The sequence below is a fragment of the Spermophilus citellus genome (genome assembly GCF_964194105.1).
Source record: "Spermophilus citellus genome assembly, chromosome: 8".
Taxonomy (NCBI): Eukaryota; Metazoa; Chordata; class Mammalia; order Rodentia; family Sciuridae; genus Spermophilus; species Spermophilus citellus.
In genome coordinates this window covers 55,773,008-55,794,935 of record NC_138189.1, presented here as the reverse complement: position 1 = coordinate 55,794,935, position 21,928 = coordinate 55,773,008, and the positions used below count along the sequence as shown (strand labels likewise).

At 38.3% G+C, this 21,928-nt stretch overlaps 1 protein-coding gene across 9 annotated transcripts in view; it reads right to left on the bottom strand.

Annotated features, from left to right (window-relative positions):
* RUFY3 (RUN and FYVE domain containing 3) overlaps nt 1-21,113 on the bottom strand; it is a 75,738-nt gene extending 54,625 nt beyond the window's left edge. For 2 of the 9 annotated variants that reach the window (XR_014023378.1, XM_081304899.1), the window contains exon 1: nt 19,886-21,109. Coding sequence is in view for 8 of the 9 variants with exons in the window: in XM_081304899.1 (XP_081161025.1) it covers nt 19,886-20,240 (355 nt within the window). In the remaining variant the exon portion in view is untranslated. Of the gene's footprint in view, nt 1-2,533; nt 3,286-19,885 lie in introns of those variants that run through there. The other 7 variants (XM_081304895.1, XM_081304894.1, XM_081304897.1 and 4 more) reach the window with 7 other exon arrangements.
* Nucleotides 21,114-21,928: the final 815 nt, after the last annotated feature.

Genomic DNA, 21,928 nt, shown 5'->3' with positions numbered 1-21,928 from the left:
TGTAAAAACAAAAGAGAGTGATTATCACACTGCCTACAAATAAATGTTGAGATGAGTAGGTGAATGTTTTTATTCCCATTTAACAAGATTAGGCAGAAATAATTGGTCCAGGCCTATGCACACTGTGGACTGCACAGTGAAGTGTAGAAACTGTTTTAGAAAACAAAATTTAGAAAACACAAAGCTTCTATGCTGAGGACACACAGTCTATATCATCATCTTAAGAGGGAACTCCTTGTCCATTTTCTTTTCTAGGGATTTGTACTGTCAATTTTTCTCTGTGAAACAGCCAGGAGGAAGTCTGGACATTCCTGAGTGTCCAGGCATCATTGGCTCCATTTTGTCAATAAGGTGAGATTCACATAATCACTATCCACTACTCAAATGCTTACAGCTAAAATAAATCTAATACTTTTCACTAGTATTAACAGTGGTATTAACACTGGTATTAAAGCAGACATTTCTTGGGTCCATATGACTATTTAGACTCTTAGAGTTACCAGTAAAAGAAGGAAATAAAACCACTCATAAAGTACTACCTAGATTCCTAGATCATTATACTGATATATACTTTCATGGCCTGTGCTTTCTTTGATCATTTTCATTTGTAAAATCATTTAAAATAATTGCTTCTTTTGACTAACCCAAGGCAAACCCCTCAAATTCAACATCAGTATTTCTCTTATTTTCTTCCAATCCTCCATAGTTGATTGAAAGTTTTGGAAACTTATTTGTCTGACTTCCTTCATCAAAGAATGTGCCCCTTATAGCTTAGTTTGCAGCTCTCATATATTTCCCATAGTGCTGTTTTCATATCTGTGGCAACAGATTTCTCTTGGAAGAATTCAAACAGTACCACACAAATGCTTATGAGCCAAACAGCTCATTTTTGCTCACCCATTGGCCTCTTACTCAAAAAACAACTGTATATTCAAAGTACTTAAATTATTAAAATTATTTTGACAAACTGGATTTTATAATTAATATTTCATATTGCATTACTTTCAAAATGGTTGGGGATTGGAGGAATAGAAATAATCCAAATATGTTATATGCATATACAAATATGATGCAATAAAATTCATTATTCTGTACCATTAATATGCACTAATAAAAATAAATTTATTTTTTAAAAAATGAATGGAGATTTTTTTTCAAATAAAATATGTAAACTTAGGTATTTGCTAAAAGACTTCTTGATAGCCTTTTAAAATCATTTTCTTACCCAAAGATTTTTAAAGCTTTGAGGCTGTTTTAAACAGTAGTGGCACTGTATGGAATTTCAGCTGATGTCTTCTAACTTTTGGGCACATTCTGAAGCACAGCTGAAGGAAGCTGTTTAACTGACAAACCAATTGTTAAGAGATGCAAAAGGTCCAAGACTACTTAAACTTTATTCTTAAGATAAATACAAAATTACTGCTTTGTGTTCTGTGATGTTAACCCTCTCCAAAACTTCTTAAGGCTAAGTCTAACTGGGAAGATAAAATCCTAACCAAACACAATGGGTAAAATCTGAGTCATGATAACATTGCAACAAGGTCAAGGGTAAGGAATCACTTTTCCTAACTCTGTTATGGGCAATTCACTTCAGGGCCCTTTTTGTCCTGTAGATAAGCCTAAATACCTGGCAGATGTTTATAAAGAACTTTTCTTCATATGCAAGCATTTTAAAATCTTTAAATCATTTTAAAGTAGAGTAAACACAATCTGAGAAGCCAGTGTATTAAAAATAAAACCACTTCCACCTTGGTATTAAGAGAATTAAGGGGTAGAAGCTAAAAACATCTAACAATTTAAGGGAGGTTCTAGGAGAAAGTAAGTCAAGAGATAACAAAAGATTTCAAAGAAGCTGACAGTGGAAATTTCAAATGAATCATAATAGTTAACACAAATAACTTATAAAAAGCAATGACCCATAAAGTCCATGGGTAGGGATTATCATATCAATCATGTTTAACCTACTTTTAAAGGTCCATAGTCATTTAAAAAAGTAAATATAAAACTGCTTTCTCTTTTGAATTAATACTTATTATTAAAGAAAAAAACATTTTATCAAATGTTTTCTAGATGTCATAGGCTCTTTAACATTATATCCTGATGGCAGGATACCCCTCTAGTGTTTCTACTATAGTGATCATGTACAATCCTATAATTGTAGTCATGTTATTTCAATTTACTTTTAAGAATCACTGCAATTTCTATACTATTTTCATATGTGAACAAAATTAATAGCTTTTTCATTATTGATTAGGATCAGACATGAAAAGTGACCTCAAATTTCTCCTTAGAGGCTTAAAGACAAAGAACTCTGAATGCACCAGCATCATTGAAAATGAGACCTCAGCGGGTGGGAAAAATATTTTTTCACTGTAAGTGAGAGAAGGGAAGCTGGGTGGTAAATAAGGATGAAAGGTTTCCAAGATTGTTAAAAATTTAGCATGCAGGTTCTTCCCACCTCTCCTTGAACCTCCCAACCCCTATAACAATGAGGATACTGTAGAGACACTAGTGGATGGAGATCTGACCATACCTTCGTGGGTAGGTTCTGGGTCAGGTGTAAGTGAGATGTCATCCAGCTCTCGCAGGCAGAGCCATTCTCCATCCATAGACACTCGGAATTTGCAAAGGTAGATGGTCTCCATGGCAGCCTGTGTGATCTTGTCAGTGGTGGGGGTTGGCATATCGGTCGGAGGAGTCAGAGCAGACATGATGACTCAGCTGGGACCACAACACACACACACACACACACACACACACACACACACAGAGGAAATATAATAAGACCTCCTCACCAAAAATCCCCAAATCTGAACCTCTGAAACAAAGCGTTCAGGAAAAGGGGGTGGGGGAGGTTAAAAACAAACAAACAAAAAAATCCTAAAATTAAAAAAGCAAAAAAACAAGGAAACCAACTGCTCAAGAAAAATAATTCTACCCTATCTTTTCTTATTGACAATTCCTACCACATAGCAAAATAAAATGATGCTTGTCTTTTCCAGCGTCCTCTCCTTTTATCTTTTCTTCTCTACCCTCTTCTCTAGCTGAGCTATAGGCTTCAAATCTGCCAATGCCTTAGCTGGCTTTAAAAAACTGGTCTTAGCACGAATAAGTGAAGAAATCCTTTCTTTGTGCAGGGAAAACAAAAAATATATAAACAAAAAAAGAATGAAAAATAAGACTATATTTCCAATTTAGCTTTTAAAAAAATCCCAAACTGCAGAAATCACTTCCAGGATCTGCTCAGATGAGCCAGGATGCTGAGTTCTAACAGGATTGGTTGTGCGCAGTAAGCAGGGTGTTGACCAAAATGGCTGACTAATGAACTGAACTGAAAATTCAGGCTCATGTGACCAGCTGCTCTGAACGTAGGGGGAGCAATTCCCAGGATGCTTTATAGATGCTGCTGATGCAGGGAGAGCAATTAGCTGCTTTCTCTCGTCCTGTACAACCCACTTCCAGACTGTGCTAGTCAAACTGTGATCAGACATAATGCAATGCACATATCCTCATCAATTCCCCTCACTTTGTGATAGAAGGGCTGAATAACAGAGGACAGTTAATACTGGATAATTTTTCATTGCAAAGATGGCAAAGAGGCAACTGGATTGATTTTTAATCAAGCATATAATTCATCTCTTTAGCCCTTACATACATATTTGTTAAAATACTATAAAAAGGTGGTATTTTAAGAAAAGTAAAGGTAAGTTTTTAACTTAAATAACTTATTTTCAGGCATAATTCCTTCTCCAAAGTACAAAGGCATTTCTAGACTGTGAAGAAATGAAGGCTAAAAAAAAAAAAAGAAAATCTTTCCTGATTAATGGCAATCTCCTCTTTTAAATATTGCTATATTTACCAAATTTTTGCAATATGCAGGAAAAATGAAACGATAAAACCTTCTCATCCTGGAATGTACTGAAGGCACATTATCAGATTCTCTTAAATCAACTAACACACACACACAAAACATATTCACACACATTCACATCATCCAATGAGGTATTTAGGCCTTGATAGCTGACAGCAAAAGGGCAGGTATTCACTTTCTGAACTATGTAAGTATTAAGGAGAGGAAGGCTAAGGACTTTGAAAATGTTTTAGAAAATTGAAAACTTTTTTTTTTTTAATTTAAAGATTCCACTTTTAAGAAGAAAAATACAATTTCAAGAAACAGAAGTAAGACTATTCTGTTCTAGGTTTTTTTTTTTTTCCCCCCCCTGGTGATACTAGAGCTTGAACCTAGGGGTTCTTTACCATGTAGCTATATCTATAGCTCTTTTTAAATTTTTAAAATTTTGACACAGGATCTCACTAAGTTGCCAAGGTTGGTCTTGAACTTGTGATCCTCTTTCCTCAGCCTCTCAAGCTGCTAGGATTACAGGTGTGCAACACTGAGCCTGGCTATGTTCTAGAGATTTTTTAAAAAAATGAATTAATTTAATGTGGTTTTTTTTTTTTTTTTTTTGAAGCCAGGAGTGTTTAACTGCTATCCACATCCCCAGCCCCTTTTTTATCTTTTATTTTCAGATAGGATCTCACTAAGTACTTAGAGCCTCACTAAGTTGCTGAGTTTGGTCTCAAACTTGTGATCCTCCTGCCTCAATCTCCTGAGTCACTGTGATTACAGGTATGTGCCACTGCCCCTGGCTCTTGGGATTCTTACTGTAATAGCTTGGGGCCTTCTGGGAAACTGAGGCAGCCTGAAGACCTGTCCCACTCTTCAAACCTAGGTTCTTACAATCAAGTCATAAAGATTTCAGATGTCACTCCCAATAACAGGCAGTGAATGAGTTTATTACAGGGATGGGAAAGAGGAAAGGGGGACACTCAAGGGAAAGAATAGGTCCTCTTGGAGAGGGACAGTGTGCCTCTTCTGTACTTATTTTATTGGGAATCACAGAGAAGTTTCTAGAGAGGTCCACCTCTTGACTATTTTTGTTGTTGTTATTTTTTGTTTTTGACCTACAGCCATGACAACTCTAGGTCACTTTAGGCCATGCTGGCGGGTTCTAATTGGATTCTTAACCACAAATTCTTACAGATTTTATGGTTAGAAAGAATAATCCTTATCTCCCTGAGTTCCAGTATCTGGTCTGTGAAAAGGTCACAAAAGTCTCCCTCTTCAGGATAATTTGGGTTCCTCTATTGACATTATTTCAGGCCTGCAGCTCTCTTAAAGATAAGAAGTAATAAGCTGAGGAATGTGACATATCCTGTCCACTTAAGCAGGGTTGCATTTAAATTTCTTCTTGGAAAAGAAAGCATGTGGGGGTCAGCATTGTAGTCCCATTTTACAGAATTATTCCCTTAATCTCCTGTTCTCACCACTTGCCTCTGTCTCCCATCATTATCAGGGGGACATCTTGATTTACCTAATTTCTGAAAGTTAAAAGAAAAAAGTTCCCTTGAATAATATTAAAATTTTATAAATGCTTCAACTTAAATTGAAATTGAGCTTAAAGAAAAAATGCTAAGAACAAGATTCTGTGGTTAAATAGGCACTTTCATATTGTTAGGAGTGTAAATAGGTACAAGATAAAAATGCAAAGGCTGATTTCTGATAGGGTTACATCCTAGGAAGCCTATCCTAAATTGAAAACATTTTAAGTTGAAAATGTATTTAATACATCTAACCTATCAAACATCATAGCTTTGAAGCACAGTACATACAGTCCCTGGCTTACAATGGCTTGATGTACAATATTATGATCATGCAAAAATTATATCCATTTGGTTGAAATGTACTTCAAATTTTGGATTTTGCTCTTTTCTTGGGCTAATTATATGCTGGTACAATACTTTCTTGGGATGCTGGGTAGTGTCAGTGAGCCACAGCTCCCAGTTATCCAAATGACCACAAGGGGATACAAGTAATATTCTACAGTGTACTGTTGCTAAGCTATGATGCTTGGTAGGTTACATGTATTAAACACATTTCGGTCCTGAGGCTTGAATCCAGGGCCTCATGTGTACTAAGCACCTTGTTCTATCACAAGGTTACATGCATTTTGGACCTAAGATACTACCAAGTTATGATGGGTTTATTTGGATGTAACCTCATTGTAAGTCAAGGAGCATCTGTGTACTGTAGAGTATCAGTTGTTTACCCTTGTTACTGCACGGCTAACTAGGAGCTAGAGCTCATTGCCACTGCCCAGCGTCTCCAGAGAATATCAAACTGCATATCGCTAGACTGGGAAAAGACTAAAATTTAAAATTCAAGGTACAATTTCTGCTGGATATATATCACTTTTATACCACTGTAAACTTGACAAGCAATAAATCATGTACTTTCTGTATATATATACTTATTTATAATTAGGAATGAAAATCAGCAAGTTATTAAGGAAAATTAAATGTTCCTTTTTATTTATTTATAAATACTTTATATACTTTGTAAATAAAGTATTTATAAATAAATAAAAATATTTGTAAAATACTCCTGGTTTATTTATTTCTATCTCATTTCATCCCAATACTATCCTATATGTGGACCCAAAGTCATTCATTTATGTTAGCAAATATTCATTGACAGGTGCTCTGCATGCCAGGTGGTTATCTAGATACTGAACATAAGACAGACTCACCTTTTGGAGGCAGCAGAGTTTACACATCCAAATGAATGGGTCTTCATTTAGCACATTCACATTTAAGTACATTGTAATTCCTTTCTAGCCAAACATTATTTCCTTCTTTTTCACTAAAGCATAAAGTAGACAGTTCATAGTTTCACTTTATGCCATATGATACTTCAAAACATAGTAAATGGTCATTGAAACATTTAAATTACACTGAATGTAGTTCCTGGAAACACAACTTCAAACAGCCTTGACTATCTGTACTTGTGACATCAAGACTCTAAGTAACTCATATATTCTTAAAATAGGGAACAATGACTGCACGAATGAATCTGAATGCCCAGGATCCAATACAGTAGCCCCCCACTATATCCAAGGGATATGTTCCAAGATTCCCAGAGGATGCTCAAAGCCAAGAATAGTTCTGAATGAACCCTGCTTACATACATAGCTAAGATACAGTTTAATTTATAAATTAGGAGCAGTAAGAGATTAACAATAACTACTAATAAAAAAGAATCATTACAACAATATACTGTAATAAAATTTACATGAATGTGGCCTGTCTTTCAAAATATCTTGCAATGAAATCCCACTTTTTCTTGTGATTATGTGAGATGATACAATGTCCAGATTAGGTGAATGATGGGAGCATTGTGAGTGTTATAACTATATAAAGATTACTTGCACTATAATATCAGGACAACTGATCTAATTATGGGAGGGTAGCACCATCAGAATGGATACACTGGACAAAGGAATAATTCATATTCTGAGTAGGATGGAGTAGGAAGGCACAAGATTTCATCACACTACTTAGAAGAGCATGTAATTTAAAACCTATGAATTATTTCTGGAATTTTCCACTTAGTATTTTGGTCCCCTGTTGACCTAAGGTAAATGCAACCAGAGAAAGCAAAATCATGGATAAGAGAGGGCAACTGCACCTGCATTCAGCATTTGTGGATTGATTACAACATACCAGCACAACAGGAATATCCAGGTTATTAAGCAAGAAACCTGGCTTACATCTCTTCTGAAGATCCTTTCCAATCCCTTTCTCTCCAGGTAAAGGATACAGGGAGGGAAGCCTAAAGCAACTGAAACTTTTGGCAAGGAGACAAAAAGCTGATTACCTTTGTTTTCCACATCTATCAGTCTATGGCAGGCTCAACAATCATTTCAGAAGTAAGAAATGAGTGGGTGGGCAAGAAAACCTATACTTCCACTAGGAGTCATATCTGTTCTTCAGGTAAACACTATTTTTTCTTCAACACAGTTATTCATTATTCACAAGCAATTGATTTACTATGAAAAAGGCACTATTTGTAGAAGACTAATAAAAATGATTCTAAATGTTGCTTAGTACTACTTTTACATTTGGGTCTTCACTAAGTAAATATATTAGCTTCACATATAAAAATAATGTTAAGTCAGGAGTAAGACATATAAACCTCAACTTTTTTCCTTATATACACACTAATTACAAACTTTCTCGTTTGACCTCATCTGCCAATAATGGCACATATTTGTAAGATGGTTGTAAGGAAGGCAGGGGTACAGTTTATGGCCTTAAGATAGAATTAGAAGGCCAGGTGAAGTTCAAATCCAAGAGAGTAATCCCCAAAATATTATCTACTATGTTTTACCTGCTTACCTCACCTGAATTTCCACATTATGATTGATTCAAAGCAAACAAGATTTATGTTTCAAAGCCAGAAGTTATATTCCTCTTAAAAGTATATTGATACTCAGCTGATACTGCCATCATTTATATTTCTGTTTCTGTTAGGTGCATTGCAAATAACATCAACTCCCCTCAAAAATGCTGCAAAGTAGATATGAATATCTCCTCTTACATGCAAGGAAACTTATGTTTATACAAATACCTGCTCCAGGATCATACAATTAGCAAGTGGCAGATCTGTCATTCCAAACTGCTTTTGTGTAGACGCTCCCAAAGTTTGTTTTCTTGTATACTCTGCAATTTCAGCACTCTACCTCAACTCTTCCCTCAAACTAAATTTTACCCAGAGAAAATAAAAAGAAATGAACAAAGCAAAACACAGCATCACAGACTTTGTTCTCATAAGCTTCACAAGACTTCCTAAAAATGAGTCTCAACTCAGAAAAAGATTTGAAGACTTTTTTTTCCAGTTTTTATCTTTCATACTTTATACCTTAATGCTTCACAAAATAAATCTTCCACTTTGCTCTACAACTTACACATTTAGTTCGGGTTTTTCATAAGTGGTAATTTTCTGAAAAACTGAGTACCCAGCACAGATTTTTCCTGTTATGTGCTGGCAAGAGTAAACCCAACACTTCCCAAGCATCATAAAGAACAATGTCCTTGATTCACTTTTCTACTACTCTGGGGAGAGCTGAAAGAACCATCTCACGAGTTATGGCCACATTTAGTCACTCAGCTGGAACTTCAATATTAAGAAATTTAATAACAGAAATAGGAAAAAATAAATGAGTGGGATAATAATTTTATAAAATAACTAATTGTAGATCAGAAATAGGAAAAGATAAATGAATAGGATAATAATTTTTAAAAATAACTAATTACAGACCTACTTTAAAGAGCCTACTCAGACTGAGGATATGGCTCAGTGGTAGACTACTTGCCCAAATGCGTGCGGCCTTAGATTCAATCCTTAGTAACACACACACACACCTGGAGCAAACTCAACACACAATTTAATGCTTTAAAGAATGAATCAGGCTGGGCATGGTGGCGCATGCCTGTAATCCTAGCTGCTCAGAAGGCTGAGACAGGAGAATTGTAAGTTCAAAGCTGGTCTTCAGCAAAAGTGAGGAGTTATGCAACTCAGTGAGACCCTGACTCTAAATAAAATACAAAATAGGGCTAGGGATGTGGCTCAGTGCCCCTGAGTTCAATCCCTTTATACCCCCCGCCAAAAAAAAAAAAAAAAAAAAAAAAAAAGAATCAGTATCCATGAAACCATCTGGAGAAATGGACCAACAACTTACGTGGATGATTTATAGCACATGTGAAGCACTGCGTTCAATGCTTCTGAACTCCTGTCTTCCTTTTTAAGGCAACTATTTTTTTTTGTGTGTGTGTGTGTGTGGTGCTGGGGATTGAACTGTGTGGGCTGTGTGCATGCAAAGTAAGTAGTCTACCAACTGAGCTATATTCCCAGTCCTGAAGGTGACTTCTTGAATTTCTTATTGCTACGGCATGAAAAAATACCTTTCAGGAGGTATCATCATGCTGACATTGGTGGAAAGCCCAGATCATGATTTCACATGCAGTCCTCCCTCCCACTACCTTTCTTTTTCCAGAACCCAAGGGCATTATGACTACCTTTTATTCTGAGGTTTCTTTGATTTGAGGTCTCTGCACTCGGTAGGCTCACTATAACTAAAATGATGAGTTATAATTATTTTGTGAGAAATAAACCAGTACTACTACAGTGCATTATCTTCTTACTTGTTAAATAAATCACTGTATGAGTAATATTAGAGATAATTTCTTCCTTAAAAAGTTGAACCAAGGAATATCATAAAGGGGAAGATCAGTAGTGTAGAAGTAGGAGATCGAGAGGTAAGAGTGGGGGGATAGGAAAGGGAGGCCAACGCAGAATGAATTCTTAAAATCATGTTATGACACATACAAATATACCACAGGGAATTTCACCTCTATATATAATTAAAAAGAATCAAATATAAAAAAATGAATAAGTGAAAGGAAGACTAGCAGAATAGACGAAGGAGAATGGGGGACTTGAGAGAAGATAGAAGAAAGGGGGAGATCATGAACTGAAATCAAATTCTATGTATGTATGATTTTGACAGGATGAACCTAACTATGTATAACTATAATGCAATAATTAAAAAAAGGAAAATTGAATCTCACCATTATATACAGCTATAATACACCAATAAAAAAAGTAGAGGGGCTAGGGTTGTGGCTCAGCGGTAGAGCGCTTGCTTAGCACATGCAAGGCCCTGGGTTCGATCCTCAGCACGCACCACATTAAAAAAAAATAATAATAAAATAAAGGTATTGTGCCCAACTACAACTAAAAAATAAATATTTTTTAAAAAGTAGAGGAAAAATGTAAAACTGCTTTTATTGATGAGTAGCAGTAAGCTATGATTTACTTATGTAAAGCTACAGACTACTTCAATGACCCTGGGAAATTTATATTCCTCATACCTCGATTTACTCAGCTGCAAAGTGAAACTAAATAACTAGCTTCACAAAGAACATATTCTCCATAAGCAACTGTCTATTTTGCATGTTATTTATGCATCTGCTCAAAACAGCACCTACCAAATACCAGACTCCTAACAGATGCTTGTTGGTATAGATGTATAACTCTAAAGTATTCTAAATTCTTGCAATGGTACTCTCTATTCTCGTTTTACTTTAACTTTGAAAATCAATCCCCAGTTCTATAAAACCACTATATTTAGATCTCAAAACAGGTCATTTTAACACAGAATATATACATAATAGATTCATTCATTTAATACATATAGGAAACGTATGTGTTAATCATTACAGATACAGAACAAGGCAATAGATAAGAAACAATTACAGGTATTTATGAAATTCCTATGTCCTGTTCATACTCGCAACTACTTTATCAAACTGGTGACTTGTGAGTTTCATTCATTCATTTATTTTTAGAAAATAGGGCTTTAGTGAGTAGAACAAGGAACTAGACAGCTGTTGCCTGCAAAGGAGGCTTCAATCTAGGACCAGACTCCTGTTGTGGGAGGGGATGAAGGATCATAGCAGAAGAGCAAGTGCACTCTAGAGGCAGAATGCCCAGGATGGATCCTAGGCCTACCACTTAGAGATTGAACGACCTTGCCAAATTACTTTTCTGTGTCCATTTCTTCACAATGAAACGGAGGCAGAATTAACTTCTTCAGAGTTAGATGAAGTAATGTAAGTAAAATGCTTAGCAAAGTAACTAGTAAGTGTCAGCTTTTATCATTATTATAATAAGTGCTTCTGTCTTTGAGAGTAGAAAACAAAACAAAACAAAACAAAAAACCCAACATGAAATGAAGGTCTTTAAGGGATCAGTGTTTATGACTGAGACAGAGGAAAGTCAAAAGGAGATCTGAGTAAAGGGCATACTGTGGTGTTTCTTGGGTTCTGAGGAAGGAAGAAGTATGATGGGTCAGAATTTTACCAAGCATTCACATCAGGTGACCAGATTTCTTAAGTTCTTAAAAAAGATAGCAGAAGCAGATAAATGTCTGTGGAGAGCCCCTCAACAGTTTCTAAATTTAAAAGAACCACACTCTAAGCTAAAACAACTTTTTGCCTTCCATGTGCCTCTTACAGCCTAGTCCTGCTAACCTCTTCTTTTCTACCCATTTCAAGGTTCCCATGACTTTCTTTCAAACCATCTGGCCCCACCATTCCTTCCAACAGATACTGAGTGTCATGTCTGCTTGGTACTGAGTAAGTCTAGAGCTAGGCAGTTACTAAAATGGGCTTTGCCAGGAGGAATACAACCTTGGCCAGCAGTCCTTAAAATTTTAGGTAGACTATGGACTTTTTCACAATTATTCAAATATAGCTAACAGTTTAGGCCATGATCATATTAATAATTATCTTCTCAAGTACCACTGCTTTGTAATTCTAAAAATATTTCCTTTCATAAAGTTTCTTTTCTTTTTTCTTTTTTAGTACTAGGGATTGAACCCAGGGTCTCTGGCATGCTAAACACATTCTCTACTACTGAGCTACACTCTATCCCCCCTCCTATGATTTCAAATTATTTAATACTAATGGTGCATTACTGACTTCTCCAAACAAATCTTAAAACTGAAACATGAGCCACTTTGCACTGTAGGAAGAAGTTTCAATATTAATAAGTCTGGTGTTGTAGCTTAGTGGTAGAGCACTTGCCTAGCACGTGTGAAGCACTGAGTTCAATCCTAAGCACCACATAAAAATAAATAAAATAAAGGTATTGCGCCCATCTATAAGAAAAAAATTAAAAAGATAATAAGGCGTGGACAGAAATATAATAGTGTGATATCCCATAAAGTTCATTACAATGGAATTCTGTTTAATTATGTTGGCTGTGAGGTTGCCTGTTATATATTTATGGAGGGACAGCAATCTTTTAATCAACTCATTTATTTAAGGAATTTTCAAAAATATTATCCAATGGGCTGGGGATATGGCTCAAGCGGTAGAGCGCTCGCCTGGCATGCGTGCGGCCTGGTTCGATCCTCAGCACCACATACAAACAAAGATGTTGTGTCTGCTGAAAAACTAAAAAATAAATATTAAAAAAAAATATTATCCAACAAAGAAAAATCCAGTTAGTTTTGCTATTCATTCATCATCATTGATCTAGACTTTTTGCTACCTATAAGCTACACTAGAAAAACATGGTCTCTTAAGTTCTTGATAGAATTCCACCCCTTTAACATGCAGATTTCTGTGAAAGTCAAACAAAAAGATGCAAGACAGAATATTGTCAGGTGAATATTTTTTAAAGTCAATACTTGTCTTTTTTTTTTTTTTTTTTTTTTTGGTACTAGGGATTAAATCCAGGAGCTTTAATCCCTAGTACTCCACCCCCAGCCCTATATTTTTATTTTTAGACAGGGTCTCACTAAGTTGCCCAGACTGACCTTGAACTTGGGATCCTCCTGCCTCAGCAGGCAAGTTGCTGGGTTTATAGGTGTACGTTACTGTGTCCAGGTTCCAATACTTGTCTTTTACTCTCTAAAGTCGCTTTCTTTGCCATTTTTCTCTGCTATTCCTTTAGTTAAAGATACCTACCAGCTACCATGAAGAAATAACAAGAGGTAGCACCCAAGTTCCTGGAAGATCTCCACCTATTCCCAAAAAGACATGAATATTTCTCTCCTTTGTTAGCCTATGTCCCTCCCTTATTATTCCTATTCCTTATTTGAAATCCCTCATCCCCTTGGAGTTGAGAAGCTGATTTGTGAGCAAATTTCCTCTTCATTCTTTGGCCACTGAATGAACTTAGCCTTTCTTTCTTTCAAACACTTGCCTGTTAGACACTGATTTTTTTGCATGGGATGAGCATATAAACTTGGGTTAGAATAACACTACTATTATTATCTTACCGGTCATATTTTTTATGGGTAATTGTTTTGGTTACATAACTATAGTAATTTTTTTGTTAAATAATGAAATGTCTTTTAGGATCCTCTAGTACCCAAAATGAAGCTAAGATGGAAAGTATGAAGAGAAAACTCTGTCTATAAGAATGAACCTTGGGGCTAGGGGTGTGGCTCAGTGGTGGAACAACACTTGCCTAGCACCAGTGAGGCACTGGGTTAGATACTCAGCAACACATAAATAAATGTATTGTGTCTATCTATTAAAAAAAATTAACCTATGCTTAATAGGAGGAGAGCAGCCCAAAAAAGTCAAGATTCAGAAATTAAATCTAATATTCTGAAACTGTTGCTCTGCCCATCAGAATATGATTTGATTTTTTTTTAAGAGAGAGAGAGAGAGAGAGAGAGAGAGAGAATTTTTTAATATTTATTTTGTAGTTTTCGGCGGACACAACATCTTTGTTTGTATGTGGTGCTGAGGATCGAACCCAGGCCGCATGCATGCCAGGTGAGCGCGCTACCGCTTGAGCCACATCCCCAGCCCATGATTTGATTTTTTGATACTCCCAGGCCAGAAGAGTGGGTAAAACAAAAGCAAGGAGGCAGAAAAGAAGGGGACAAGTTGGTTAGGAACACAAACTATGATAGTTTAGGTAGAGAGGTAACAAAAAGAATCAGGAAGGCAAACAGTAGACAGTTTAGTCCCAAGAAAGGAAATTGGGGCAGGATCCAGCTACCCTCAGAGGTTCAAGTGTCCCAGGTCATTTCAGCTGTGTGTGAAAAGGAGTCATATGTACTCAGACACTCTAAAGGGCTAATCTCCAGTTCTCTAGTGGTCATTTATCTATAATTATATATTGTTGGAAGGTGCTACATTTCTAAGAGGTTCTCTCTCTCTCTGGTATGGGTGCTTCTATTTGCCATTTGACAAAATTGTATTAATGGGTCAGACAGTGCTTTGCTTTTCAGAGATAGTCTTTTTTTTTTTTTTTTTGTGGTGCTTGGGATTGAACCCAGGGCCTGTGTTTGTGAGGCAGTGACTCTACCAACTGAGCTATATCCCCAGCCCCAGTGTTTTGCTTTCTAAACACAGTTGGAAGGGCTGTGTTTAAAAAGAGCTGAAGACTAACAGATTAATGAATAATTGTTAATGAGTAATAATATTATAGACAGAGGCACCAATCTACACTGAACATATCAAGGGACAGCCTTTTAAAAAGGCACAGATCAATTTGTTGTTTCAAGAACTAGCAGTGAAAAAAACAAAACAGGGCTGGGGCTGTAACTCAGTTGGTAGAGCACTTGCCTAGCATGTGTGAGGCACTGGGTTCAGTCCTCAGCACCACATAAAAATAAATAAATAAAATAAAGGTAGTGTGTCTATCTACTATAAAAAATATTTAAAAACAAAACAAAACCACAACTATTAGTATGAAGGTGAACTATACTAGTATGACCTGATCTTTGTTTCCATATCACCCAGCTTGGGCAGGTCATTCCATATTTACAAAATCAAATAAACTTTCATCTTTTCAAAATTAAAAAAAAAAAACATACAGCAGATGAAAGGATCAATGCATCTTCAGCTCCCAACTAGGAATAAAACTTTTTAGAGAACTATTAAGAAATCAAAAAATAAGAAAGAGTGCTGGGGCTTGGGGCTGAGGCTCAGTGGCAGAGTGCCTGCCTTGCACATGTGAGGCACTGGGTTTGATCCTCAGCACCACATAAAAACAAACAAACAAACAAAAAACATATATATAAAAGAAAGAGAGCTGGGCATGATGCTGCACACATATAATTCCAAAGACTAAGGAGGCAGAGGCAGGAGGACTGCAAGTTTGAGGCCAGCCTCAGCAACATACGGAGGCCCTAAGCAACTTAGCAAGATCTTGTCTTGAAGTAAAAGATAAAAAAAAGTTGAAAGCAACAGAAATATTCATGGAGGATAAACTACAACAAATATATGAAGAACAAATATATTCTTTATTCTATTTACACACACATGAAACTGTAAACATAAAATTGATTTTCTGCCCTTAAACACATTCCTGGGTTTACATGTAATTTGGCAGTTCTTTCCTCACATTATGATTCTTCAAGTGCTCTGTGAGAGATAATCAGTTCCTTCAAGAGCCTCATTCTCTGCACTATCCTTGGCACTCTCTGTTAGGTATACTTTGAAGTGGGTAGTCATAGTAACACTGCCAGTCTTTTTCAAGATTTTTTTTTCCCTTTTTATTCCTTTTCTAGGCCTCCTCCCATCTCAAAACAGCACATACAAATAAGAAAGAAAACTGCTTCTTTGCGAGTGGGATATTTTGTACACTGCTTTAACTGGGAGAGAAAAGATAAGGACAGAGATGTGGGCTATTGCCTTAAACATAAATGTTGGCTGTAGCTTTGAGAGTTGGAAAAATAGCTGTAAATAAAATCTATGAACAGTACAAATGGCAGGAATGCCTCTCCCGTACAACTCTAAGGAGAAGCCATTTTTTTGTCCGCACTGTCTATTCACAAGAAGACTTGTAATATTAGAATGGAAAAGGAAGGCATTATAAGTACTGCAGAAGTTGGTGATGTAGCTCAGTGGTAGACTGCTTGCCTAGCATGTGAGGCCCTGAGTTTGATTTACACCACACCACCACCAAAAAAGGTACTGCACCATGTCATGCATATAGCTCCTTTTCAGATGGCTGATGAGAACTGGCTTGGAATTTCATACACCAAGAGGGAATAGGCACCGTGAAATACAAACTCATGTGTTTGTGAATACATGAAGAAGTCTGGGAAGCAAACTCACCAAATTCAGAAACAGGTATCTTCAAAAAGAAACAAGTGGCTAGGGGATGTGTTAAGGCCCATAAAGAGTACTTTGTTAAGGTATACTTTTCTATTTTTTGAAAACAAAACAAACAAAAAAAGCTACATTCCTAGCCTTTGTATTTTTTTTTTATTATAAAACATCTTGTCAATCACAGTAGCTCTATGTGCTACTATTACTTGTAATTTTTATGTAATACATTTTAAAAAGGTATGGTAGAGAAGAGAATATGAGTATTTTTTTTTTTTTTTTTTAACCCAGGGGTGCTTTGCCACTGGGCTACAGCCTCTGGCCCTTTTTATTTTTTATTTTGAGACAGGGTCTTACTAAAATTGCTGAGGTTGGCCTCAAATGTGCAATCTTCCTGCCTCAGCCTCCTGAACCACTGGCACTATAGGCATGTATTACTTTGCCTGGTGAGAATATTAGATTTAAAAATTAGAAAAAAACTGAGCAGATATGCGACACTCAAAGATTAAGAAAAAGACAAAGTACATCAGAAGACTTCTTTCATACTGTATTTATGAAAGCTGATTTTTATGAACATTGTATCCTGCAAAATTTTGTACATGTCATAAACCCTAAAAAGTTTAGGCTACTTCTCTGTACACCTCTTTGTTATGCATTAGCACTGTCATTTAAAAACAAAGCTTCTAAATTCAAATGTAAACGTTAATTTAAAAAGTTTGAGTATAGTCACAATTTCTAAAGTAAAAAGAGAATACTACTTTACTACCCAGTCTTTCCATGCTGTTATGTATAGTATACTTTTTGGCATATACATCAAGGAGTTAAAAACTGAGTGCTCAGGAAGCAGATCTTAGTTCCCATATTATTTGGTGTTGAGTTTAGGTTTAAGTACTATTCTGTTAATTAAAATAAAGTCTTTCAGGAGGCTGAAGCTGGAGGATTGTGAGTTCAAAGCCAGCCTCAGCAACTTAAGGAGGCCCTAAGCAACTCAGTGAAACCCTGTCTCAAAATAACATATAAAAGAGCTGGTGATGTGGCTCAGCTCAGTGTTTAAGCACCCCCGGGATCAATTCCTGGTACAAAAAAAAAAAAAAAAAAAAAAAAAAAGTCTTTTAAAACTATTTAATCTCAGTTTCTCAAATGAACAGTCAGGAGAATCAGAGTTCTGATAGTTAGGTACACTGTAGAAAGCAATACTGCATTGACTCTAAGGGCAACCAGGAAGTATTTTCGTATTTTCATTCACATCTAGAGTATTCATATTTAAGTAGATTTGGGTTTTAAAGTACATAAAAATATCACATACAACTAAAAATTCAAAATTAAAAAAAACACTTTAAAGTCAATTTTATATTTGAATAAATATGTAACACTAATTTTTAAAATTAATATGAATGTCTTTAGTGACTGGTCTTTAGAGACAGAGGAAATGAGACCTGTGCATTTTTCCAGCAATTTTTCTGAGCACTTACACATCAATGAACTTTCAGAAGAAAAGACCATGAAGAAATTCTAGAACTTTTATATGCTATTATATCACTCCATACTAGAATATTATAAGCTCAACTAGAATATTATACTCACGAAATTTTAGCTTTAAGTTTTCCATTTACTGATCACCATTACACTTAGGCCCCAATTTCTAACAATACTTAAAAAAATAAAAGTCAATGTTTATCAAAAAGAAAAAAAATCAAATCAAATAAAGTAACTGAAATTCAGATATAAACAACTGATACTGGCCAATGGTATCTTGTACATAATCTTTACACAAAAAACTGACAAGAGTGTCATACTATACTGATATGGATGATAAGCAAATTACACAGAAATAGAAAATTGTGAAGAGAAGAAAAAGAGTCTGTGTTTAAGTACAAAGCAGAAAGCAGATTCCTTAGAAAAATGTTGCCAGTGTTGATTATATTTTTGTTTTTACCTCTTCTGTTATACAGAAAGATTCATTTCTGCTAAGGTGAGACACTCCTATCTGGAGACAGTGCAGACCATTCCAACACTTACACCGCTGTTACTAAGATTTTTAATGGTTCCTCTTGGAATCCAATTTCCAAGTAAGTAACAAAGTGAAGTAATACTGAACCACCACCGGGTGAATCCAGTAGACTCTCATTGTTAACCTGATAAACCATATCTCAGTTTTGGATCTCTGATGTTTGATTAAAGAGTATGGTCTTGGTAGACCAGGAATCTGGGTCAACTTCATTCCTTCTCTTTGGCTGTTATTGAGGACAAATCATATAATTTAGTCTGATCTTCAGTTTCCTCATCTGAAAAGCATCATATTAGGCTCACAGAGACATGTTAACCATGATAATCACAGCACATACACATAAGAAATATTCAGCAAACGCTTAACTTTTCCTAGGGGTTGAAGCAGGAGGCAGAAAAAGCAAAGTCAGACTTTCTTGGCAGTGCTGAGCACTTATAAAGAAAGATCTGGGGGTGGAGGGTGGGGTGGGAGAGACAGAAAACAGGAACACTCATCCCAAGCAAGGTATCTGACATTTACAGCATATTTTGTAAGCCACATTTTCATACTTTTGAGATTTTGTCTTTTTATGCCAGATTTAACACTCTTGCAAGAATCCTCACATTACCTACTCTAGAGGCCCGCTCATTGCCAGTAGAAATATGCATTTGTTGACTAATTCAGCACCCAAAAGGGTTCCCTGCATTCTGAGGGCTCAAGTGTGACGGTGGCTTTCAAATGTGGAGGCCTCTTCCTGACAAAAGATGAAAAACTGGCAGGTTCCTAAGTAAGCCACACTTTCCCTTATCATCTTCCTCGCGCTTCGGATTTTTCTTCCCTTTCGGGGAGGCGCATCTGTCATATTTACGGGTATGGAGTGTACGCTCGTGAAAAATTCACTAGAACCGCTGGGACCGCCGGGGCCTCGGTGGCGCGGCAGCCACACCTACTTGGCTGTAGCTGCGCCGGGAACCTGCGAAAGGCGGGCCAGCACGGCCGCGGGGGCTGTGGGCGCCGCCCCTCCTCGGCTCCACGCGGGAAGGGTCCCAATCCACCGGCCGGCGGAGGTAGGAAGCCGGGATGGAGGCTGGTGGGCGGCTAGACGCCCCCGCCCGAGCACGTGGGAGGCTGCGAGGACTAGCGCTCAGCCCCATAGGGGAGGGAGACCAGGCCGGGCAGGAGCCCTTGGCCTGGGGACACTCGGAGGTAAATAATCCCACGGCCGGACCACAGTCATCCTCGTCTCCCACATCCGGGCGTCCCGGGACAGGACCTCCCGAAGGCCGCCCCAGCACCCCCGCCTCCCGGCCGGCCTGGCGGGGCAGCAGCGGGAGGCGGAGCTCCACGGGGGCCGGGACAGCCCTTCCCGGCCGACTGCCCGCTTCCCTGCCGGCGTCCCCATCCCCCGCCACTCACGGTGCTTGCCGCCGCCGCTGCCGCCGCCGCTCGGGTAGCTCAGCAGCAGGAAGGGCAACGGGGAGCCCGGCGACGGCGGGGTCCTCCAGGAGCGCTGCTGCTGCGGCGGCGGACGCGCTGTGAAGCCCGCTCCTCCATCGCCCGGGTAGAGCAGGAAGAAGGGGGCGGCCACCGGCGAGTCGGGCTCGGACTGCCCGGAGGGAGAGACCGGCGGCGGCGGCCCCGCCTCGCCTTCTGGGTCCTCACCCCCCACAGCAACGCTGCGCGGCTCCTCAGGCCGCTTCTCCCCGCCCCTCTTCGGCTCCTCGCAGCAACTTTCAGCACCGGCGGTGGGCGGCGGCGGGGTCTCAGCCATGCTCTCCTAGCTTCGCCGCCGCCTCGGACTCGCGTCCCAGCCCGGGTAGGAGGCAGAGGGTCACGGCGAGGAGCCGCCGCCCCGTCCCGTCCGCGCCGCCGTCGCCACCTTTCTTCCTGTCCGCGGGCGGGTGCCTGGGCTCCGCCGCTCGGTTCACAGCCCGCCCCACCGAGTCCGCGCCAGCTGGAGGGACCGCCCCGCCCGACGGCGCGGCCTTCCTACCGGCGGCCTCCCGCCCCTCCCGCCCCTCCCGCCCGGGCCCCCAGCCTGCGACTCGGCTCCCCTAGGGGGCAGCGTCCTCCTCTCCCCACCTTCCGCTTCCCTCCCGATCCTAGGGAGAAGACGGCTCTGGTGCCGATCCTTACCCGCCCCGGCACCGTCTTGAGGCGGCCAGATGCGTTTCTGCCTTGGTGCTTAAGGTGGGAGACTAGGCAAGATATCCAGGGGTGTTTATGTGTAACCCCCAACTTGTCGGTAGCACGAAGGCACAAAGAGCTGGGTTTTAGAGGCGACACTGATTTTTTTTTTTTTTAAAAAGGAACCTTTTTCTCCTAGGCAGTAAATTGTACCATTTACTATCCGTATACTGGAACTTGAACTGTTGATTCACGGTTTTGATTCTTTTGAGCTTTGTATACGATAAACCAGAGAAACGTGTCTTCCAACCAGCTCCCCTTTTGTTCCTTGTCTGCGTTGTATAGAAATCTTGTGTTTGTTTTGACTTTAATTCCTTAGTTTTCCAGTACTCCGGACGTGCGGGAGAACATTTTAAGCCAACCAGTTTAGAATTTATATGGCATTTGTCCATTACAGGTCGACAATTTCACTTTCAAAGGGCTTGTGTCATGCTAGCAATTGACCACCGTTGCTTTATTTTGAATATTTAAACCAATCCCAGAAGTAAACAGATTTTTCTCTACGAAAGACTATTTCCAGTTTTCATTTTTCTTTAACCTGGATTCCTAGCTGTTAGCTTTGTGTTTGGGTTGCAAAATGCTGGCACAGACTCCATGTTGACTCATAGTTAAAAATCACTGTTGTGTAACATTTTGCCCACCTGTTTTTCCCTCCTCTTTTCAGTCTTTTCCCTTTGTACACTTCTCTGAAAGGAAAAGTAAACCTTTTTATATCTATCTATATTTTTTATTGTAAATCACTCTTGAATTACCACCAGAGATTATGGTGAGACTTCTAAATACTATTCTTCACCGTTCTTTGAAACAAGAAGCATTTAAAAAGGAAAGGTTTACAAGAAGTTAACGTCGAGCAATCTTTAAAAATTTCTTCTGTAGCTTTTTTCTGGCATTTCCTTGACCTGTTGATCGTAGTCCTACTGCCTTGTTTGAGCAAGTCATTTGCCCTCTAAAATGATTATATAACTTGTAGGGATCATGTGAAGGTTAAGTAAGAAATTTAAGTAAGGCCTTTAAAACACTATCTAACGTAAGGTTAAGTACTTATTTTTAATTATATTTAGCCATTTTGACAAACCAGCATGTAACTTTCAAAAATAAAAAAACTGAGATGGGACAAAAATTCTTTTTCATCATCCTTTGGCATGGAGGTTTGTTGCACTTTAATTTTTTGATGAGAGTGAGTCTTAGTTAAAAGACATTTCTTTCAGGAGTTGTGTCTGTTCTCAAAGAGAAAAATGAAAAGATTCTAGATATATGACTTTAATACCTTCC